Genomic DNA, 24,707 nt, shown 5'->3' with positions numbered 1-24,707 from the left:
TTCCTGTTGTGGACTCTCTTCACTCGTTCACTACAATTCTCATGCTCTTCCCCTGCTTCCCCCCACTTTTAACCACCTTCTCTGCCTTTGTGGCAGGAAGTGTGATTATGCATGACTTCTACGACCACCTATAACTCGTTACCCTAAAGAGCATATTAGCAGAAACTTCAGTTTGCTCACAGTATATAATTCCACAGAAGATTTTGAGCAGCGTCGTACAGAGGTCGTCCTGTGCTGCGCAACTGATAAGGAAGCCAGACAGCCAGTCGTTTTAAATACCCTTGTGATTTAGCTCAGCTTAGCATTTAGGAGCCATAATACAGAATGTCACATTAGCTTTATTACCCTTAATATGCGGCTTAGAATAATAGCCTTAGCTAAAACCATTGTGATGGTTCCATTACGGCAGGGAAGCTAGCATAGCCCAGCCTCGGCGCTAACATGCAGGTGAAATCCCATTAGCATGCTGCTCAGGTAGCCCACAGCGCCTCAGTGTCTGTGTCTGATTTGACAGGCTCTTTTTCTCATTCCAACTATTAAATGGAAAATACTCTGCTCTCCATTTATACCATAATATAGAGGAGGTGAAGGAGGGGGGGGGGGAGCAGTCACAGAGATGGAGGGAAAAAAAGGAGGTTTAGAAAGCAGGGACATGAATGGAAAAGTGAAGACAGTGAGGAGAAAATTACATTGAAGTTTGTGCTGCTTGCAGTCCAACATGTTGAATGGAGAATATGACAGACTAGTGCTGGTGCTGATAACCAGGACAGACACTGATTACAGGCTGTCACACACTCAGCTTGTTCTGACTTTCTGCTGTTGAGTTCATATGAGCAGCAACTGCTATGGAAGTGATGGTAAATGTATCCGGAGGTGCAGTAGAGGAACAGAGACAATCCCCGCTGTATTAGCGCCATTCCAGCAGGCTGTGGGCTTAATGGTCTCACGGAGGCGATCTGCTGACTGTTCCAGTACCTTCCATCGAAAGCGCAGACTGGTCTGTGTGGCAGAATGGAGGCCGAGGCTGGAGGGGTGCGTGTCGGGTGCAGCCTGCAAGGTTTGAATCAGCCGAGAGGGGGCGCTCATGGGGCTGGCACCGACGATGTTCACCTGCTGGATCCGGAACCTGTGAGGACAAGAGGCGCAGTTAAAGGAGCATGAAGGGCACGGCGCAGTTCTACCGGGAGCATTCTCAGCAGGCTTAGGAACTCATGTCTAGAACATGCATCCTGCATTGTAAACACTTCAAATATTTGTTCTTCAATTGACTTTAATCTCATCAAGCAGCAGAAACATCAACATTGAGTTCAGTGCTATTAAGTCCAAATACGACATTCTGGGACATGGATTAGAATTTATTGATACTTTTTACAATATATCTCAACAGTTGAGCGTCATTCTGATTGATTATCAATCGTATTCAACGTCACACTATTTCCTATTGTATTATTCGGATGGACGTCACTCAGATGGGCTGAGTCGCATCCCAGGCTGATCACTGACATTAAACTGCCTGTAGTTGTGAATGAGGGGTGTGAGATTGTCTGTCGCTCTGTGTTTGGCCTGTGATGGAGCGGCGACCTGCCCAGAGCGGAGCCGGACTTCACTGAAGAGTCAGGATTGACTTCAGCACCACTCAACGCCGAGTCTGATAAAGACGGATGGACGGTATGCAGAACAGAATCAGAAGCGAATCCTCTGTGTACAAACACGTTCAGTCATTTTGAACTGTCTTCCACCCGCCCACTGCCTCACAGGGCAAACTGCCAGCCTCAGCCAGAAGGTAAATATACTCAAATTTGCACATTTTAAAATAGCAGGGCAACGGCAAACTGCGTGCAACATTTAGATAACACGCAGACAGGCTGCAGACAGAGCACAACAGTGTGAGGCTTTTTTTTATCTGTGCAATTTCAGCTTTTTTTTTTTTTTTTTTTTAACTAATTAAGGTTTCATTGCACTTACTGATGAGTAACAATGATTAAAGTACATCACCTACATTAAAGCAGAAAGTAGTTTATGAATAAGGGATCTAAGTATCGCTGTAAGAGTATTATATTTGAATTAATCCATTTGTGTCTTACACTTCCATTATTTATGCTTGAAGCAGAATGAGACACTGGTGAAGTTATTAATGGTGCTTGTGGCTCCACTATCAGCACGTATCAGTGTGTCTTTATGTTTAATATCTCCTCTGGTTGTTGTGCTCACTGACCATATTCTTTGCCCCGAGCTTTTGTCTCCGTTTTCTTTTTTCTTGATTTTATTTTTTTATATGATGCAAAGAGAACTCGGAATTTGCAAGAAATTCAGATCCTGACCAGTCGCGTTGAATGTCAGGAGACATAAAAGTAATGAAGCCGCAGCTGTCCCCTTGTTACAAATTACACATGGCCCCTCTGGCCAAATAAAGTCCACACATTACTAGAGCTATTTAATCAGCCGAGCAGAAAGGATGTGACAATCCACAAGTTTTACTAAGTTTTATCACCAGTACATTACGTCTGTGAAAACCCGGCACACTATGTGGATAAAAATAGAGACAGTGGAGGTCAACTGGAAGAAGAAGAAGAGGAGAGAGAGAGAGAGAGAGAGAGAGAGAGAGAGAGAGAGAGAGAGAGAGAGAGAGAGAGAGAAAACGAAGTGACACACAGCAAAGGTCCAGTCGGATGACCAAATGCATCCACATCTTCTGCGCTTCTAGTACAGTGGTTTCCTCACAGATTACCTCAAAAAAAAAAAAAAAAAAGACAGCGGATGCCGTTTCCAGCCTCCAAAACATAACCAAATGCAGTTTCCAAGGTCTGGTCTAGATACTAGAAAGAGAGTAATTCTAATTTTCTTTGACATGTAAAAGTAGAATTGTGACAATCTAAGTGCAGGCACAAACTCTGTGATCTCTCTACCCCAACAGAGTCCCGGACCTCAGAGTGTGACCAGTGTTTTAATAATAATAATGCATTGGTTTTGTACAGCACTCTTCCAGACACTCAATAGATGCTCCACATTGCATTATTCATTTATTCCATACTGGATGGAGGTAAACTACGCCTGTAGCCACAGCCGCCCTGGGGCAGACTGACGGCCCACCTCCAACCACTCGCTCTCACACTGCATTCACACAGGCAGTACAGGGTTCAATATCTTGCCCAAGGACACTTCGGCATGTAGGGCAGGCAGAGATGGGATCGAACCATCAACGTTCCCATTGGGAGACGACCGCTCTACCAACCGAGCCACGGCACACGTGTTTTAGCTCCCGGCTTCATCAACCTCTCTCAAACCTTCCCACCACCGGGTCCGACTGGAGTCCACTAAGCAGACACGGAGGACGGCGAGTCAAACTGTGGTGGTCGTAGCCCCGGGCCTGAGTGGCTGCAGCACATCCCCATGAAAGTGTCACCGGCACTGAGTCGACCAGACTTTCTACTGCTCTCTAACATTTCTGAATGCCTCCTTACTACAACTTTCCACTAAAGGCAAAACGCCAAAAAAGTACTTTTTTTTTTTTTTTTTTTGCGCCTGCAGATAAAAAACAAAACAAAAAAAATCCCTCCAAAAGTCTTTAATTCAAGTTTGCAACTCCATAAGCCAACAAACAACAACCGAGTTCATGATGAATGGACCTACATTGAATATGAGGCTTGAAAAACTTTCCCTTCCAAATATTTGATGCAATATTTACCATTGATTGCTGTTGTAAAGGCTGCGAAAATTAAGCATATATATATATTTTTTAATGTTTAATGTAGACTGCACGCTCATATGGTTGATTGACATCAATAAATACTGAAGGGAAACATTTGTCTGTCGTAACGTCTGTGGAACAACAATGGTGTAGTGGTTGGTACTCTTCCCTCCAGCAGGCTGCAATAGTGAGATGGATGAAATGTCAAAACAGATGGATGGATGGATGGATGGAAGGATGGAAGGATGGAAGGATGGATGGACGGACGGATGGATGCCAGGTGAAAAGAGATTTCAACATCCACAGTTTAAAACTTGAATTTGTACCTCATTTTCTTTGACTTCTTATTATTTGCGGTGAAGTAAATGTCAAGATCACACAAACATACATAGACGGTAAATTTGAATTGACAAGAATTAGGGAAATGTGGTAATAAAGTCATTTTGCATCTAAAGTATGATTAAATATGGGCAGTGGACTCAAATGAGGAATAGAATAGTTATCTAGCTACTTCAGTACTAATGAAGTAGTATCCCATCAAAGAAGCACAACGAGCTCTTAAAAGCATGTTAAAGGTTTTAGATATCCTGTAATTTTGAGCAGCGACAGACAATTTCAAGGTTAATTTTTCATTTTATTGAGAGAATCTCAACTCGTTCATTAAACATTTTGTAGAAAGCCCGTTCCATGTGATCCCTTTTGCCTTTTACTGTTTGTATTATAATGGAAGTACAACGAAGGCAAAACTTTCAATTTGATGTTCAATAAGCATTTACGGTAAATCTAAAGCTGTTCCTTAAAGGATTTCTGAAGACGTTCGACTGAAACAGCGGGGAAACACCAGAAGCTACGTTTCGATAAAACCCTTCAGGACTTGTCATTCGCGTGGAAGTGAAAATCATTCCAGCACCTTCTGCACGTGTGTCGAAGTTTACGACAGACGTTTGAGAACCCGAAAACTATATTATCTTTCGCTCTTTCCACTTCAGCTGTAACGTGCCACTCGGGGTTGTTTAGTCGTCAGACGGCAGCAAACCTGCAGTCGGCGAGAGACAAGCGGCAACGCAGAAATGGAGACACATGTGGGAGAGTTTGTTACTTCTGTTGCTCCTAAATGCAACGATGCTTCAGTGTGGCTGCGAGTGATGAGAAGTGTGAGTGTGCAGTGTGTGTGGGATTTAAAGCAAAGGGAAGAAGGGGGGGGGGGGGGGGGGTAAGAAACACAGACAAGTGCATCACTTCATCTAACGTCCCAATGGTGTCGCCTGTGACAACATAATCCCTGAGAGTGCTCCATGTGTGCATACACACACTGCAATCCCATTACAGATGAAGGCGGAGATGCAGGGAGCAAGAGGCCTGCTCAGACAGATAGACCGATAAACACAGGAGATAGACAGACAGATAGAGAGAGGGGGAAGAGTCGATGCTGTTCAGCGCGGCGACAGATCCCGTTTTACTGGATGCGAGCTCCCCACAGAGCTGGAGGAGGGATTACAGCCGCTCCCGTCTCCTGCTCTCCCCAGCTTTTCTTTTCTTTTTTTCTTATTTCTTTCCGTGGAACGCTCTCTGCTGCCCTTCCCCACTTTCTCATCACCTCTCGGCTCCCCTCAGCCCTCGCCACTCTCTCCTCTCTCTTTCCCTCCAGCTCGTTGCGGGAGGGTAATAAGGATCTGCATGCAGCAGCTGTGAAGGTGCTGACAAACACAAAAGTCTCAGATGGAACTGTCTCTCTGTGTGTCTCTGTGATTTATCTGGCTTCACCTGAGCCTTGCAGTGCTGCAGAAAATACTGCAGAGTGAGACGCGTATGAGGCAGTAGGTCTGTGTGTGTGTGTGTGTGTGTAAGTGGCACCGCTCGGGTGTGTTCTGAAACGTGCGTCCGCCGTCTGCTCACCTGTACTTGGTGAACGGGGTGAGGTCGGGGATCTCCAGCGTGTCTGCGTTCGGCTCATTGTCCTTCTGGAACACAATCCTCCACGGCCCCACCTTGGCGTCTTCCTTCAGCACCTGCTTGCGAAAAGAGGCGTTTCGCCAAGAACCCGGCTTGCGTTTCACGTAATGAACACGTCCTTGAAAGAACAGACGCCTCACCTGTCCTTCCACTATCCACCGCGATATGGCGGTCTTGCCGTCGGCGCCGGGGCGGAACCTGAGCGTTGCCGTCCGAGGGCTGATGTTGGAGATGACCAGGTGAGAAGGAGCACCGGGGAGTTCTGTTTGGGGGGAAAAACAACTGACTTTTACTCCACAGAAGTGGAGTCCGTTTCCTGCAGGTCGCTCTTTTGCTGCTGCAGTTTATAAAGTCTTACAGGTGTATAAAACATTTAACGTGCAAAAACCACAGAGGCTGCCGCTGACACATTAATGCTATTTATGAAAAGAAAAGTAGTCTGTGTGCGACATTTCTGATGTTTTCAGCGGGTACTCACAAAGTCTTTGAGATAAAAGAAAATATGAAAAAAAAAAAACACCTTCGTGCGCCGGCGCCGCTGCTGCAACCACATGCAACACACACCCATTCACCGAGACCAGAGTTTTGTTCAAGCAGAGAAGGACGGCAGCATCACAGCATGATGAATTATTTCAAGAGGGCGGATCAAAAGAAATGAGCAAAACAAATAACACTTTTAATACAGTGACTTTTCCATGAAGGGATGAAAAATATGTACAAACGCCAAAACTGACAAAAAATATCCTCAGAAACGCAACGTGGCTTATCTTGAATACACTTGCAATAATACTGATAATAGAAATGGGGGGGGGGGGGGGGGGGGCGTGGGGGATCCTGCTGCCAATAATGACTTAAGTATGAAAAAAAAAAAAAGGCTTAAAGTATGAAGTGAGCCAAGGAATCGCCTCCAGTGCTTTTCGTTAATGTGTGCATGTGCAAAAAACCCCACAAAAAAACGAGGAAATAAAAGATTGGGCACAGGAAGACGGGGGGAAAAAATTAATTTAAAATAAAGCAGAAGCACTTATGCTACAGCTGTATATCTCTGCCTTTCAGAGCAATTTAATTCATATTTCAAGGTCAGCAATACAATGCGGTGGGAGATAAATCTGTTCACCAGGGGAGGCGAAGGTGAATTAAACGGAGAAGCCCTCCGTGTTCCATTTAAGGCCTATAAATGTCCGAGGAGGCTGCACACCTGCGAAATTATGTGTGACCCATTCCCATTGTGACACTGCTCAATCTCCATGACAATGATGAGTGACAGGAAACCGGCAGTTTGCCTGACCAGCTGTGGCAGCTTGAGCGACACCGGAGAGGGGAGAGGGGGGAGAGAAACAAAAAGCAGGAAACGGCCCGCCATCGCACATGTGCACTGCACGACTGCGATATCTCTGTGCTCTGAAAGGCCGGCCAACAGTGGTTGGGCTGCACAGCTTTGCTTGGAGTTCAGCGTCATCTCCCACAACCGGTGGAGAAAATCGCTGGGATCGGTGGAAACGTGGCGACATGAACCTCGACGTGGCGGTTAAAAGCTAAAAAGGCGGTCGTCACAGCCTGACGGCGTCTCCCATATTACTGTTCCACTGTCAGATTGTGTTTTCAGGTGCATTATTTGGGGCTCATAGAGAATTGTTTGGTTCATGACTTGCTGCTTGTGCCAGTTTCCTCCAATCAGCGCCAGGTCCTGAGAGTTTTTGAAGATTTGTACCATATTTCCTGGACGCTGCGCCATTTTACGAGTCACTCTACCTGCATGGACTGCTGCTGTATTTCAATTATTCACCATGAGCTGTGGAGGCTGCTGTTTTTGTGCAATGTTGTCTATATTGCAGATTTATTACAGTACAGTTTATTTTTCTCTATCTTATCCCATTTGTCTTATCTGTATTCATTTATTTGACTCTTATTGTTCTACACCTGGGAACTCCGCTTTGTCCTGCATCGTTCAATTGACAATAAAACGAGTCTGGCACAGGAGTGACATCTGCCAAAAATGCCATCAGAAGGAGAAAAAAGTCAAATGCAGTCGTAATGATAGTTTTACGGGGTTAAAATAGCAACATTCTTTCACCATAGAGTGACATCTAGTGGCCCAAGGTGGCATGTGCTGGTATAATGTGTCACATGACCAGCCAAACAACTGATAATACGGTAATTACTTTACTGTTAGGAGGTACTTGATTTGAAAAGTAGCAGATTGACTTACAGTGAGGACAAAAAAAACTAGTCTTGTCTAATGATTAACTCACTCATTAGGGTATGTCAGTTATTAAGAGGAAGATGCTCTATAATTTGAATTTCTAACAGTTTTGGACTGATTAACTAGTGACAAGGGCAACAAACTGTTCCGATAAAAAATAATTCATTTCCTTCCAGGGAAGAGCTTTTGTGTTTGTCAGTAGGACAGAGTTGTTTTTCAGAATGATGACGTGTCTCTGTTCCAGTAAACAGCAGTGTGGTGAAATAGTAACAGAGGGGCTTCTCTCTTTAGCTAAAGTCAATTAGCACACTGAAGCTTCGTTAACTGTGTTACTCATAATAGTAATCAGTTATTATGGAGTTGCAGTAACGCGTGTTTATGAAGCATCGTTAGCAGCTTTAAACTTCCTCATATTCCCGACGGCATCGACGGCTCCGGGCAAAAAAACAATCTTATATATTACACTTTCTGAAGTGTTTGCTCTGCGTGGGCGCGTGCCAGAGGGACTGCTACACCCGCTGTTCTCCTGTCTGCTACATGTTTTTATTGTTTCTACTTTTTTGTTGTTCGCTGTCTGTTCTGTTTTGGCTTGATTTTGATGATCTGCCTTAAATGGGGGTCTTGTTTCTTTTTCTAATTAAATCCGACTGACATCCTGCTCGTCTACACGCAGATGTAGTGTGGCAGTGCCACGAAAAGCAAAAAAAAAACGTGGCTAATATTCGAGGAAATACAGGACGTATTTTGAGGTTGTTTTTTTCCCCCCCATTTTCTGTCATGCAGCTTCATTCTTAATGCCAAAAAACAAGCTATTAGTAAAATCTAATAGTATTTTTGCGAGAAGAACTTGGAAAATGTAATTAGACAATAACTTGTCATCTCCGACTGGCAAATGGTACACACTTCAAAGTTGACTGTGACAGTATCAATAAGTGGAAGAATGAGTAATTGGAAGAAGAAGAAAAAAAAATAAAATATATATATATTCAACTCGCAGTACAAAGAAAATGCACTGGCAACGCTGATGGCTTGTTCGTTTGTGCTGTTACACATATCAGCTGCTTCCGTCACATTAAAACTGAATCTCAACAATCAGAAGAAGGCCATTATCACCATCACTGTTATTCTCTCCTGATGCAGAGTATTTATTTTTTTTGTTAACCTGGTATAAATCACGAGTGGAATAATAATACATTTTGTATGCACATTTCACCACCTTTTCAAATGCCTCGCACAATTTATAGCCGGTACTGAATGGCCCTCAGTAACAGCTGTTGGATTGAATTGGCGCTGGTCTGGCAGGCGACACAGACATCAACAGCTTTGTATGAGACACAGGCTGCAATCCAGATTTTTTTTTTTTTTTCTAATTATGTATATGGGGGAAAAAAAAAAAATTGACGGCTTGTTTCTGTTAATGAAATTGACATAATCAAAAATCATCACAATCCACTTTGCTCACTCCATTAGCACAAGACCGAGCACTTTTCAGTAACTCCTCTCTGTCGGGTTTGGTTAATACTTTCTATCTCTGGGTGGTGGAAGTGCCCCCATGTCATCTGCTCATAATCCATCCAATTATTCTATAGAGTCATACATTTGCAGAACACGACATTGTACACGTATATGCTCGACAGCCACACACCAGACTGGTTATGTACGTCAAAAGTAAAGACTTCTTTAAATAGAAAATAAATCAAAAAGGGAGGAGAAACAATATAACTTGACTGTGCCCAGTTACGGCGAAAAGCAGTTTTATTTAGCCTGGATACAGCACGGCTACATGTGTGCATCACAAGACAAATTACCAGAGCTCTGTAAGCGCATGCAGCAAACTTGTAAGAGTCATAATGTGGAAATGTTGATATCAGCTGCCTTGCTCAGATGAATGACAAAATCCTCTCAACTCCATGAATACATGAATAAATAAACAAGACAAGAATCTATGCTCAGTGGGTCTCTCTCCCTCTCCCTCCGCTCATTCTTTAGTTCTTTTTCATAATCTTTAGTCCTCTAGCTTTCTTTCAGTCTTTTGCTTTCATGAATTAATGAATAACCTCAGAATCTAAGAACTGTCTGTATCCATCTTGCTTTCACTGTTTCTGCTTTTATTCATAAATGAGTAATCAGAAAATGTTAGGACAAAAATCCTGCTGTATGAGCAGCGCTCATTCTCCCACAATCCCTCTGTGCCTCCCTCCGTCCGTTTCTGCGAGACTTTGGTCTTCTGTTCTTTGGAGATTGCATTTTATTTTTTTTTTCCTCCTGTGTTTTCTGTTCTTCCCTCATTACGTTTCCTCTCTCCGCTCTACCTTCTCCAGTCCTTGTTCCTTGGTCGTCTCGTGCCCTCTCTCTTTCTCTCTCTTCGCTGCAATCACTCCACTTTGCCATTCGCAATTAATCAGCGCCAATAATGATTGCAACTGGGCCTCCGTCCAATCGCACAAACTCAGCACGCACGAGGGTTCCGTGAACGCTGCGCACACATGGAAACACAGCCACAGCTTGTACTAAAACCCTCTCTGAGATGTTGTAAATGACCAACACGTGTGTGTGTGTGTGTGTGTGTGTGTGTGAGAGACTCTGCGTGAACGTGTCTGTGTGTGTTGGCTGTGTGGGTGATGATTCATGGAGGCACAGTAACAGCCACTTATCAGCCTGAGGAAAGACAATGGCACCGTGAGAGCTCATCCGTCATATTTACTCGGCTCCACACATGCGCGCGCGCACAAAAGAGAAACACAAAAAAAAACAACAGTTTTCAACATCCTCCCTGGCTGCTCCCCTGCATTCGTGCATATCAATTAATGGTACCTGGAGGGACCCCTGTGGAGATGGTGGAGGACGTGGCGACGCCCCGCCCGGCGGCGGTGAGCGCGGCCACCTGTAGCGTGTACGCCGTGGTGGAGGTGAGGCCGGTCAGCTGGTACTGCAGGGTGGAGTTGGCCAGGGAACGTTCCTCGCGGCTGGACTCCACGCTGGACACTTCCCACCACAGTACGTAGCCTGCGGGGTGTAGAGCGCACGCTGGCTTAATAAAAGTGCTCCAACACGCACACACACACATATATATATATGTATATACACACACACACACATGCAAGTACACACAGACACTGTATAATAAGTGTGGCGCCAAAAAAGGAGGGGGGGGGGGGGGGGGGGGGCGTGGGAGGAGTAACTACAGTCAAAATCCCTGTCTGTCTCTTCGCATCTTCGCAGTCATGCATCATGCTCCACCACCTTTAAATGTGTGTGTGAGCGAGGCCACTTGTGTGCAAAGCCCTGGAGAGAGAGTGAATGGTCCCTCATCCGTCTCCCCGCTCGCCAGGTGCTGGATGAAAAGCAGGTTGAGGAGAAAGGAGTAAATGTGCAAGGTGACCTTGATTGAATACCCATTTTCCCACTCCTCCGAGTGTGTAAGGTGACTGTAATGACGCCGCTTGGACCGCCGTCTTGTTGTGCAGACGCCTGATGAATGTTGGACACGATGCAGAAGTGACAACACACAAAGACGCGCGCGCGCTCACGTGCAAAAAAAAAAAAAAAAAAAAAAAAAACGTGTAGTAATCGCTTAATTCACAGCAGCTCGTCGTCCTCACCGGCGCCATTGTCTGGCAGAGCCGCGGAGGGGCTCAGGCAAAAATGAATTGAGGGAAGAGAAAAGTGCCTTGAGCTCTGCGACGTGCCACACAAACAACACCCTGGGTGTTGAAAGGCGTGGGATGAGGGCATGTTCGAGATAATGTGAGAAGACAAGCTGCAGAGGGAAGGGATTAGCTGATGATGAATCAGTTGTGCACAAACAGTGTCACAAACAGGAGGGGTGACTCTGGAAGGCAGGCAGAAGAGTAAGAGAGTAAGTGAAGAACACAGAAGTAAGTGAGGAAGTTGGGGGTGTGTGGGGGGGGTGCTATCACCATCTTACTCAAAATCAGTCATTGTTCAGACTGTAATTGTCCACCTGAGAACAACGCATTTTAATTGGAGACAACAGTCATGCTATCGTTATTATCTGGTGTGTGACTTTGTGGCAGGAACACACACACACACTTAATTTGTGCTCGTCTCAATATGATTGTTTCCTGGACATGATGGAATAAAAGTTGACTGATTATGAAAGGAAGGAGTGATATTATCAGTGACGAAGCAGTTTCCTTTATTTAAAAAAAAAAAATCTGTCTTGAAATGTCTCACCGATGACGATGCCGTTCTTGTCTTCAGGCTCGGCCCAGCTGACTCTGAGAGACGTGTCCAGGATTTCAGTGAAGCTCAGCTGGCGGACGGGTCCGGGTGCTGAGGAAAACACACGCACACACACACAGACACACCATATTACAATGAGTTCAACCTGTATTCCAACATGGTAAAATGAACATTTTAGTGAATCCTCCAGGATAACCACCCACCCACACCCGCACGCACGCACGCACGCACACACACACACACACACACACCTCCTCAACGTCACACACCGCCTCCTAATCACATCTGCATTGACTGGCTCACACTCAGGTGCACGCAGGCCTGTCGTTTCTCATTTCATCCGTGGCTCCCTAACCCTTCTCCCTGCAGAGCGATTAAGCTATTCATCTGAGACATTCAATAACACTTGCACACGGCCACATACACACGCACGCACGCAAAAAGCTATCATCAAGCAAGAATTACACCCGCCGTTAACCCTGCAACACGGCCTGCAACCAATCAATACCTGTCCACTGCTGGGTGTGTTTGCTGCAGTGTGTCTGTGTGCATGTGCACATGGCTTCTGATATCCCTTCCCCACTCAGTAATTGTTGGTTGGTAATGATTGCTTGTACGTCTGCCTATAGGCTATTGTGTTTATTTCATGGTGCGAATGTGTTCTTGTGTACTAGTAGCGGGGGAGTGGCGGCTATTATGTTGATCCATGGAACAGTAGGCTATAAATACTAGCATGCTTGAAAAAATATGAATCAATTCCCTTTAAAAAGACATGGGGAAAAAAATTATATATATATTATATATATATAATATATATAAAAGCAGGCAGGCAGCGGGGAAACAAAGAACAAAGAAATTAAAAAGAAGTGGAAAAACAAGTGCGAGCCTGGGAGGAGAAAGGGAGTGTTGCTGTGTTGTGTGTCCTGGGTATTGTGTGTACACAGCTGTGCGTCACGCTGGTAAAAACAGCTGGACTGAGCGTATAGCCAGCCCATAAACTTTCATTGGTATTCGCCGGAGAGGCTCTCGGAGTGTGTGCTGGCGCACTCACTGTCCTCGTGCGTCTGCAGCAGGGCCGGGGGGCTGCGGGGGCCGTCTCCGGGCGTGGTGAAGCAGAGGGTGGAGCCAAAGTACCAGGTGAACTTCTGGAGCCCGCTGACCAGTCCGGTGTGGCGTGAACCGGGGTACTCCGGCGTGATGGTGACCACCATGACGTCTTCTGGAGACTGCTCAGGCCAGACCAGCAGCTGGGTCCAAGTGGGGAAGAGGTCGTTAAGTGTTTGGGAGATTATTTATAGACTATTGGAAAAATAGATAGATAGATAGATAATTACTTTATTCATCCCCGAAGGGAAATTGTTTTGTTGCAGCAATCTGGTACATACGAATATTATAAAATACAATAGAATAGAAATAAAAGTAAAAAATAAAAATATCTGGGTATACGACATAAAGTAAAACACAGAACGGAACATGGGCACTTAGAAATAAGCACGAGATTAAAGCAAGATAAAGAAATAGTAAGGTGCAGTGGCAGAGCCATTAGAAGTAGGCATTATATAATAATAATAACAATAATACAGATAACTTTGTTTTGTTGGGATCCCTCCATGCAGAGAGACACGAAGGTGGGATTAACTTACCAAACTCTGAGGTGTCGCTTGTTAATTGAATGACTTGTTAAATTGTCAGCATGTCTGTTTTCTTCAGAGTTTCATCATCAATCGTTCCAAACAAGAGTTAATAGCAAAGAAAATGTTTTTGTGGTACTCACACATGTGTGTTCTATGTATGTTGTTATAATACTTGTACGCAGCAAAAGAGATGAACTTTACTGCCCCTGAACCAAGAATCTTAGTTCATGGGCCACAGACATATGAGATAAGTTCAATCAAACCCTGCAAAGTGTAAAAGTTAACCGCTAATCTGTCTAGAAAAAGTAACTGTGAAGAGAAACACTGTGGCGGCTCCTAGTTCTCATTCAAAATCATCAGGTTTTGTTAAAAAAAGAAAGAAAACGTGCATTAAATGTGATCAATCTGAGAATTTCCAATGATCATGCTGTTTGTGGTTCCTTAACTAAGCGGCCTCCGTCAGTTCATTTATTGTAAAATGCTTTGTTTTGTTGTCGTGTGATTATTTTTACACTCTTCTCACTGTATTCGCCTGAGCCGCAGTGTCGGATAGATCGAATTTTCTTGATCCCCCCCTGGGCCCCTGGTTTTGAAAAGGTCTTAAAACTGCAAGTGCTATTCGCAAATTTGTCATGTTCACATCTCAGTCCCTGGAAAAGTTATTTGCATTTCAAACAAGAACGTATTTACATATCGATGTACTGCTTAACATACATTCCCTGCCAGCAGGCTGCTGACACGCCTCAGAGTAACCGAGGACGGAAACTAAGTTTGATTATCAGTTCGAGCGAACGCCTAATGGAAGGTTAATTTATCTCCAATAGCGCGGCTTAATTTACATTCAGAGCTGCGGCAGTTTGGCTTTCATTATTGCTTTAGCCACAAAAACAAACAGAGGAAAGCACACACTTACATATTCATAATGAGAGATAAGCTACCGGCAACACGAAGATGGGGGACCCATATTTATAGGTTTTGCTAAAAAGAAAAGTCAACAATTGACTTAAAGTGCAAACGTTAAGCCGACATTTACTTATGTGTAGTCAAGAGGTAGTCGAGGAGGTGAGTCCAGCTTGTGTCTATGCTTGTATTTGATAACTGACCCGTGAGCGCAGTATCTCCGTCGTCTCAATGCTCTGCCCGCGCTGACAACTCAAAGCTTCACACTCCTCCAGGTTACTGTACTTTCCCTTTCGACGCCACTGTTAATTGGGCATTGAGACTCCGCGACCCACAACCCCCGTCCCTGCTATTGCTGCACATGGGTGAAGTGAGAGAAAGTGTTCCGGGCTCATTAAACACATTTTTATTGGTGTAACCAAACACACAAATTAAAGCGGAATCGGAAGGATTGATGCAAGCTCACGCTGCTTTCGTATATGCATCTGCAACAGGAACTCTGAGCTCTCCCACTGCGAGTGAGCCGGCGGAGGAGTGGCTGCCTGCCTTAAAGGGCGAACGGCTGCACCCGGTCGGTCGCCATATTTCATTTATCAGCACGGCACAGTTTTGGGGCGCGGCACGACGGGGCCTGACGTGGCGTCCGGGGTCCGTCGACGCGTCGGGCTGGTGGAACACACAAAGAGCCTCGCTCCGTCCAGCACACGCACTCGATTATTAGACGGGGCCCGCGTGAAGACACTTTTGACAAGAGGTGGACGGGAGCGCTCGCTCTGTGATTAAACCGCTTCACTCGTGTACGAGTTGAAAAGTACAGGTTCTGTGATGTTACTCGGGTATTTAACCTCTGCGGTAACTGGAGTCTCGGAGAAATTAAACGTCTCCCCCCCCCCCACTCGTCAGCACTATAAATATAACTCATGTACAAGGCTGCTTAACTGTCATAGTGAGCCGGAGGAGTCTGATGTTTTAAAACAGCATGGCGGAAAGTTGGGGCGAAGCAGTTTGGCAGTACTTTCATCTGGAAAATGAAAACAAAGCAGCATGTGGACTGTGTCAGAGAGAAACGGCGACACAATCACTCCGCCGGAGCAACGCACAACCACACTCAGCTCAAGCGACTGCTGCTCGCCGCGTTCGCCGCACTCTTTTCCCAGAGACGCCGTGATTCCACGCAGTCGGAGGCGATAACGCAGCTCACCGCCAAGAAAGCTTTCGCTGTCTTGAAGGTGAAGGCTTCGATACGCCGTGCTAAATTTGGAATGTTTTCCCAACTGTTTTCTTTTATAGGCGAGTCAATTGGTCCGAGTAAAAATTTTTTTTATTCAGTCGACACATATGATTAGCTTCCAGGGTGTGAACGCACCCGCTCCGAACCCCCCGACTGTCTACTGACCGACGTCGCCAAGGAGTCGGCGAGTTCAATCGGTTGTAACTGATTAGGATTAAAACTGTATGATCCGTTATTTCCCTCCATGACAAAGAGAGCCATCAGGTGCTCATTAAAAGTCCATCCTGGAGGTTTTCTCCACGCGAATCACCGCTGAAACAAAACGCTTGCTCGATTGCATTTTCCTCGAAAGCTTATTCAGCCACTTGAGAGTTTGAGAAAAAGAAAGGAAAAAAAAATGAAGAAGAAAACATTTGGGGCGAAGGAATCAATAAGGGGAACCAATGATGAGTAAAAATAATTTAGGTTATTTGGTGCAGGCAGAAGAGAGGCGAGTTGATGATTGGCTTATACGTGCGTTTTCTCAGCGCTCCATCTTGCTCGGAATTTTTGAGAATAAATCCATGTAAAGGAGTAAAGCTGTCTTCTTCCTAAGCACACAAGCTGTTTTATGGTGGAGCGTGACAGTCCTAATGCAATGTGGGAGAAATCAAAACTTCGGATGTTCATCTATGTGTTTACAGGTGATTTTCTCGGTGTGCTGTAAAAGTACACACAAAGAGGCAACAAGCCAGTTTTGAAAATATAACAAGTTGAAAGTGTAGGTACTTGTGTTGAAATGGATAAAGTAAAAAAAAAAAAAAAATTCAGTAACACATCTTTATTTTTAACTTTGTGATTCCACACATCCGAATAGAAGACGATGAAATTCATCAGAATGAGATGAGACATGTTGTGACGGGTATTGTACATAGTCAGTGATGTGTGTGTGTGTGTGTGTGTGTGTGTGCGCATGAGGCTTTGCTTCATATCCTCTTTTAATTAATATCATTATCTATTGCCCTGGAACCAGCACAACACACCCAGTGACACACGCCCACATGTGCAGCCGCCGCTCCACGGATGTGGAGTGCTGGAGACAACATCATAGAGCGACATCAAAAAGACGGGAAGCCTTATAGTATTTATCAAGCAACAAAGACGCCAATATTCACACTCCTAAAACAGAGTCTCCGGCTGACGCGCAGCCAGAACGTGATGTGTTTTCTTTGTCATGTTAATCAGTACCTCAGGGGCTGGTTGCCACGACCAAGTGAGGAATAAATCACGTAGCAGAAGTCGTACATGCAGATCACTCAACGCAAGTCAATCGCTCTGGCCCTGCTCCTTGTTATCCCGCTCCTTTATTAATAATATCTCTTCGTATCCTCCGTTTCTCACCCAATATCTTCTTGGCATGCACTCATATTTCCTGGACTTATCGTCTCTCTCTGTTTTCCCTCCGCTGCTCTTCCTGAGCTGACCCCCCCCCCCCCCCCCACACCCGTGCTCTCTCTGTGGCGCTTGGGTGTAAAAACAAAAGCGCGGTAGCGCATCGCAGGAAATGACCTTTGAGGGAGGTCAACACATTACCACCGAACAGCACATATATTTAATCACCACTTCTTCTTTTGTATGTTTCTACCTGTGAAAGTGATGGATAATTGTTGTGTTGTGCAATTTCTCGGCTGCCCGTTTCCTCGTGGCTATCTGGAAGAAAGGAGCCTCGAACCTGCGAACTCATCGCGATAAAAAAACACCTGCTAGCGTGCAATGCTGCAATTTTAATGTCTCCTTTACTCTCGGTATGTGGGAAGGGGTTGTCGGTATAAACAAAGCATAATATCAGAGCTCATGTTTGCACATTTCGTCTTACTAATAACACGGAATGTTTCCGTATGTCCCAATTCAAGTAAAAAATTGAAGCCTTTCCAAAATTGCGAAAGGAAAAAACAAAACAAAAAAAGAAGCAGATTTTCTTTCCTGATGAGGAAGCGGCGTAACTCTTTGAGAGTCTTACCTTGTATCCCTGGTTGATGCCGTTAATGAACTGCTGAGGTGGAGGGTTCCACGTGAAGCGGATCGTGGTCGAGTTGAGCGCTACGATTTCCACTTCCTGCGGGGGAGCCGTGGGAACTGCACGCAAAACACACACAGGAAAAAATATCAACTGCAGGAGGGGTTCACTGTGAAACAGATCCGAGATGTATGAACAAGCTGTTCACCTTCCAGGCCTGGGTTCTCAGCATGCAGCCGTTGGAAATCTCTCACAAAGGCTCACAGTTCAGTGTTTTACGTGAAGATTCGGATCTTTTTTTATTTTTCTTTCATTAAAAATATCTGCCAGACATGAAAAAAAGCTAAAAGCTCAAGCTGGTCCTTGGTTTTCTCACGCACCGTGGCGCAATTTATCAAAGAAAACACATGTATTGTGTTTAGTCGATATGTGTTTTGCATACAAACGCCTCAGAAAAAGGCTAAATGAGACTGGGATGTGGATTCAACCGCCGGCTGATTCTCAACAAGCTCACTGGAAGTGTTGGTGAAAAGAATAATCTCGATATATTAACTTTATATCGGACCCGTTTGTTGTGTTATGGTGGCAGATTTCATGAGAAAAGCTGAGGCGAGCAGCACGGATGTGTTTAGTCCCTGTATATACGGACACTCAGTCTGCAAGAACAGAAGAGTTGGTTTTCTCGAGGTGTCAGTGACGAGAACAAAGTGAGTTCTGTCCGGGACGTTTTACACTTCACTAGAAGCCCCAGAGCAGAAATGGTGAAGGGAAGAAGAAAAAAGAAAAAAAAAAAAAGAGCGATGCTTCGTAGGGAGTTTAGGAAATTCAAAATCACACGATAGGTGTCGAGCACAAAACAAGACGTGTCGAGAACAAACTTCCAGAGTGGAGTCGTTTTCACTCGGCCCTCAAAGAGAAAAGCAACTTTACTGTTCTTGTTGGACCAAGTGAAGATATTTCATCTGGCTTTATATTTCTGCCCGTTTTCAGTTCCTGTCATTTGTCAACTCTGTTCATATCTCCTCTCTTCACGCCTGCTACTCATTCCCCGCCCTTTCCTTTGTGTGTGTATGCGGTCGTACATTAACCCTTCATGTCCACTAGCTGTGTTTGGTTTTACTTTCTCTGTGTGTGCGTATGAATGTATATAAGCTTCACCCTGTCCTTGTATCCAAACCTGTTTATCACCCAATGGTTGATCGTCTCTTTCACTTTGTCAGTTTTTGGTTATTTGCATTTAGTCAGTCAGTTAAGATCGTTTCATTCACATTTTCAGTAAAGCTCACGTGATGTTTTTGATGATGTGTTCTGCACTTTGGGCCCCTTTTTTTTCCCACCACAACCAAACGCCTTGTGAAAATGGAAGTTTCGTTGCACAAGATCTGACAATTCCTTACTATAGAATTTAGAACTTGTGATTTCTTTTAGCTCCCACCTCTTCATCACTTTTCTTCTCAAGCACAAAATTACAATAACATACAGCACAATAGGCAAAACTACAAATTTAAGACACGTCTGAGAACGGTGGACAGGTTTCAGGTTGAAGTGCCGATGCACAAATCCTTCAGCCTCTGTCGTCTCCTTTCACCAGCTCAAGACAAACGTGCTTCGGAGATTTGCTGATATAAGCTTATTAAACCAGTTGTATTTACTCATTTGCTTGTAAAAGCAACTACCCTTCAGCTTCACGATGAGCTGTACACTGATTAGCAGGTTGTTAATAAGCCAGTGACTTTGACTAGATATGTATTTTCACTGTGTGAAGATTACTTTACTAGCTCATTTGTTCACTTGTGCATAAATAATGCAGTGTTGGTTACTTGTGCTTTAATGTAATAATAATGAAGGGGGAAAAAAAATGAAAAAAGGTTTAATAAACCAGGGTTTTCTGTGTTTTCAAAATCTACTACAAAGACACAACAATAAGAAGCTCAATAACATGTTTATGGAGCGAAGCGGGATCGTAATATAAATTTCCAGAAGCTGTTTGAACCCGGCTCGTTCCTTCATCATCCATCCGCGAGCGAGACAGAGAAGAAGAACGGAGCGGAGGAGACCACGGTTTATGCGCCGGTATTATTTTCCTCTTAAAAAAAAAGAAAAAAGAAAAAAGAAATCTGGGTTATTTGTTCGATGAGAAATGAACGCAGGTTGGCAGGAGGTAAATATCGTAAACGAGCGCCGAACACATTTTGCTTCATTCACTCCAGGAGCTGCACTACGATCTCCCGTGTTTACTCTTCCCCGGTGTGAGCGAGCAAATGGCTCTCTGCGTGTGGATCCTCGTGTGTCGTGATGAATCTGTCAGAGCGAGGAGGACCAGGAGGAGGAGTGCTGAAGCTGGGCAGCGCGAGACGAGTGAGCGTCGGTGGGCACACGTTATGGCGATTTCACTGTGAGGGGGGTTTAGGCTCAGGCCGGTGAGCCGCGGAGTGATAATGCCCCGTTGCATGATGGGAGTGCCCTTTACATCTCATATTTGAGCAGAAATGGTCAGACGGCTGGTTTAAACACATATGCAAATGCATAGTGCACGCACACACACACACACAGCAGAAACCAGAGCAAAAGTAAGAAGGAAAAAAAGAAATCCAGTGAAAAAAAAACCCAGAAGGTGCAAAAAAAAAAAAAAAAAAAAAAAAAGGGAGCCAAAGAGTGAGAAGATAGAGAGCGAGACTGAAGATTAATTGATGTTAAAGACGCTCTCCCCCTCCTTGCTATGCTGACTGTACTCCTGGGGACTGGCTTCTAACCCCTCGCAGCTCACAGCTCCAGATAAAACACTAAACTCTGCCCTTTGGGGGAATCTTAGTATGCGTGCACGGCAGCCCGCGAGAAAGCGGGAGGAGAGAAATGTTATCAGAGACTTACACCGAGTCCAGCCACATCCTCTCAGAGACGGTGAGAGGAGGAGAAAATGTCCAATCTATCGCAGCCACTCCCATTAAACCACATTAGAATAATTAATGAGCCTAACTCCCTCTCCTGAGTCTATAAACCTGTCCTGAACTCTTGTAATAATGACTGTGGGTTTTATGCACGCGTGTGTGTGTGTGGAGCTCAGTCTATCTTTAATAATGATAATATACTGTTGGAATAAAAGTCAGGAAGAGACGAGCACGTGTTTAAAGAAGATTTACCCCCACAACCACGTCCTCTCCTCTCCCTTTACAATCTTCGCTTACATTCCTCCACAACCGCTTCAATTGATTTACTCTGGAAGGAGCCGAAAGTGTGTTCCGCCGTGCGGCTCTGTTTATTACAATAAACACACTATTAGAGGTCATATTATGTATTTATAGAGCCGTACAGAAACTCTTAGCCCGTGACTTCCACCCGGCTCCTGCTGCAGTGGCCCACGGGGCTTTGTGGGGCAGACGGGACACCGGGGCCTCCTCCGGGGCCTCCTCCGGGGTCTCCTCCGGGGTCTCCTCCGGGGTCTCCTCCCACTTGACTGAAGCTGCTGTGCCCACGGGGCGACGCCTCGGGGGGCAACTTCAGCACAAGTGCGAGTCTGTGGATCTTTCCTCTGGCTTCTCAAGCCAATGATCCGACATGCCGCGGCACACGGAACATGTTCTAATATAAAGTTGACTGCAGAAGTTGGCTTTTTCCCCCCCGAAAGAAAAAAGCCTTATACGATTTGAGGATTGTTCAACAAGCCACCAGCTGGATCCTTACAACACCGGCCTGATCTGGCATCAAATTGAAAGAAAAAATATGAACACTCACATTGAGTCTCCACCTCCAGGCCCCGCCCCCTCCCTCTGCTGTCGTTCAAAGACCACAGTTCAAGTTTGTTTAAAACCGGTCAGTAACACTTTAATACCCAAAGTCTCGCTGAGTTTAAGACCTTAATGACACATAGATAAGGTGCACAATCCTCCTTAAATCGGTTAATGGACCTTTCCTCTCTTTATTAATCGACTCCACTTGCATTAAAAACCCATCTCAGATAGAAACTTTGCTTTTACCCTTGATAAAGTATCAACATCTCCAAGTGGTGTGTGTGAGGGTGTGTGTGTGTGTGTGTGTGTGTGTGTGTGTGTGTGGCAACAATCTGACTATCAGACAAAACCATCAGGAACTAATGCTGAATTATTTAATATCCATGTGATTAACAATCAAATCTATTTTTAAATATTATGATCAAGCCAGCCAGTTTGCAGAACATCTGCACAGCGTTTTAACAAGAGTGGGACCATATTTGCATTTCATTCATTTGTCGTGGGTCTGACCAGATGTAAAGCTACTTCGCTTCAGGATACAAAAAAAATAATGATGCAGTCTATTAAAGGAATACACAGGTACATTTATATTGCTGTTATTATAACGAGAAACAAAAGTTTTGGCGTGTGTGTGTGCACATGACGCTCACCTCCCTGCAGTGTGTACTCAGTAACAGGGCTGCTGTGGACGCCCAGGCCGGCCCCTGTGTAGGCCGCCACCTGGATCTGGTACTGCGTCCAGATGATCAGATCCTTCAGCAGACAGTAGTTGGTCTCTGGGCTGCTGATATTCTTTTCCTGGTAGTCCCCCGGCAGCCCTGCCAGACGGTACCTTCACAAACACCAGGCGAATGTTAGTTGGCAGCAAAACAAGTGTAAATAAAGAGCTTATATACCTGCGCATAGATGTCGGTCCGTCCATCTGTGGAGCTTAATAGTGGCATGACATGAACCCCGTGTGCAAACTAGATGTACAGAATTACAAATTGTTTGGCTCTTCCAAAGTGTTGATGGACATTTTTTTTAAACTCTGAGCCGATGGAGCTGATACCTCGTTCTGTTTTCTGTCCCCCGGAATGTTTCAAAAGATTGAAAACCTTTAAAAGACATGCCTGAGTGGTGCGCCTTCAAGACCTTCACTTTACTACACGTGATATAAGTGTCCACTTAAAAGGATATATACGAGCTGACGGGACAGGAAGGTGCAGGACCACGGCGGCATTGTACATATCTGATGGAGCTCAATGGAGTGATAATCCCCACGCCTGCGTTTTAATACGACGCCTATTTACTGTAACAGGATATTCCGACGATTCACCGGCTGAGTCAGCGCTCTCTCTCACACACACACACACGCACACACACACACAGGGGCGCACAAAATGGGGGGTGCTGGAGGCTGACAGGGGATCTGTGAAGAGGAGAGGAGATAACCTCTCTCTTCTCCTGACACACTGACACCCACCCTGAGAGGAGGAGGAGGAGGAGGAGGAGGAGGAGGAGGAGGAGGAGGAGGAGGAGGGGTAATAGAGGAAAGAGAGTGAGGAGCTGCCAGCTGATAAAACGGAAGGAAGGAGGTTGTGGGAACTGTGTCCCATCTCGGCGAAATGACACAGGAGTGTAGAAGCGCGTGCCTCTACTCCTCCTGCTGACTTGTGGAGAATGAAAAACGACGCCATGCCTGCTGCCTAAATTTCATGCAAATCAGTGTGCGGCAGCAGCAGACCACAGTTCCATTACACGCATTGTCAGACTTTCGGCGGACATCAGAGGGACGGCGGACGACGCGTGAGCTTGTCTCGGCGTGTTCAGAGACCAACGCCTCACATGCGTGACGCTACACGAGGCAGGATGGAAAGCGGGAACGCCAGGAAGAGAGATTTCTGCACACATTTAATTAATCTACCGTCGTGTACATTTTCAGCGATTTCATCAGTGCTCCCATTAGCACTTTTAGAATTGTTTGGACCAGAGTGGAGCTCAAGAGATCTTAAGTCTTTCTAGCATTGATTTTCTTTTTTTTCCCTTTTAATTTGTGAGGAGTCATTAAAAAAAAAAAAAAAAAAAAAGTAATTGGAGACGAACGCTGTGCATCGATTGATTAAAAAAAATACATTTATAGAACTGAATTAAATGTAAATATGCAAAAGATGAATTAAAATGATAAAATAAGGCTTAAAGCAAAACCGGAAGTGTAAATGTTGGCTTCTTATTGCCTACGGTTCCAAACGGCCATGAAGAAATATATCTTATACTGCCAGAAAGAGTGACAGTTATCTAAGTGTGTCATGAATTCTGCATGTATAATCAAATTTTGAAGTTCTTGGTTTTGTCTTTGTTGTTACTAACTTGATCGGAGAAAATGAAACTCTGTGAAATAATGTTCTGGAGAAGCATCATATCATTTGAATAACCAGTAATAACCAGTGCAAAAGGATATGAAAGAATAAATTAATTAAAATGTCTTTGAGCACAATCACAATATAAAAAATAAAATAAAAAAAAATTTCAAATTATGTCAGACTTTGATAAACGAACTGGTGGATTTTGGCTGATGCACGTGTTTTTCGTTAATTCAGTTAAGAACGTTACCAAACGGATGTGAGTTCGTACCTCGATCTCTGAGAAAGAAACACATTATTTAATTCCACTGAACTGCTCTGCCTTCAGGATTTGCAAAGACGTCTATCTTCTTCGACCAGTTGCAACTCTGATGAGCAAAATGAACTGTCAAAAATAATCGCTTTACACATTGTTACTCCATTACTCTGACCGGTCCTTATCCAGGAGCTGTTGTTTCGATAACAACACTGGAAAAGTCTCTTTTCGAATACTTTGAAAATACAGAACCCTCAATCTATTTCACAACACTTTACATTGTGTCGGCTCTAATTCAGCAATGCTTTGTGAGACTTTATACTGCAATAGCCATTTATGGCACAAAGTATTGATGTCTTCTTTTAACGTGGGAGGAAAATATGCCTTTCAGAACAATGTGAATCGTGTCTTTAGAGAAGATCCACTCTTCAAAGTGACGTCTGCAGTTTCAAGGCTATTCTTTCAGAAATCATCTTTTTGTCGATCTGAGCATCTCTTCGTGACAAGCGGCAATGAGTGCGTGTAATTTGACACCAGCTTCAGCATTTTGCTGGCGGCTGCCCCATATAA

At 44.6% G+C, this 24,707-nt stretch overlaps 1 protein-coding gene across 4 annotated transcripts in view; it reads right to left on the bottom strand.

Moving 5' to 3' along the window:
• The window catches only part of LOC308128664 (protein sidekick-1-like), a gene marked incomplete at its 5' end in the record, with an annotated part of 285,540 nt that overhangs the window by 49,091 nt on the left and 211,742 nt on the right, over window positions 1-24,707 (bottom strand). For all 4 annotated transcript variants that reach the window (XM_080494304.1, XM_080494305.1, XM_080494306.1 and 1 more), the window contains 8 exons: window positions 976-1,126; window positions 5,585-5,697; window positions 5,782-5,903; window positions 10,659-10,850; window positions 12,042-12,140; window positions 13,102-13,297; window positions 17,815-17,930; window positions 22,190-22,371. In XM_080494304.1, the coding sequence (XP_080350430.1) occupies window positions 976-1,126; window positions 5,585-5,697; window positions 5,782-5,903; window positions 10,659-10,850; window positions 12,042-12,140; window positions 13,102-13,297; window positions 17,815-17,930; window positions 22,190-22,371 (1,171 nt within the window). The remainder of the gene's footprint in view (window positions 1-975; window positions 1,127-5,584; window positions 5,698-5,781; window positions 5,904-10,658; window positions 10,851-12,041; window positions 12,141-13,101; window positions 13,298-17,814; window positions 17,931-22,189; window positions 22,372-24,707) is intronic.

Source organism: Blennius ocellaris, assembly GCF_963422515.1.
Source record: "Blennius ocellaris genome assembly, chromosome: 3".
In the NCBI taxonomy this organism is placed as follows: domain Eukaryota; kingdom Metazoa; phylum Chordata; class Actinopteri; order Blenniiformes; family Blenniidae; genus Blennius; species Blennius ocellaris.
This window is presented reverse-complemented; position numbering and strand designations above follow the sequence as displayed.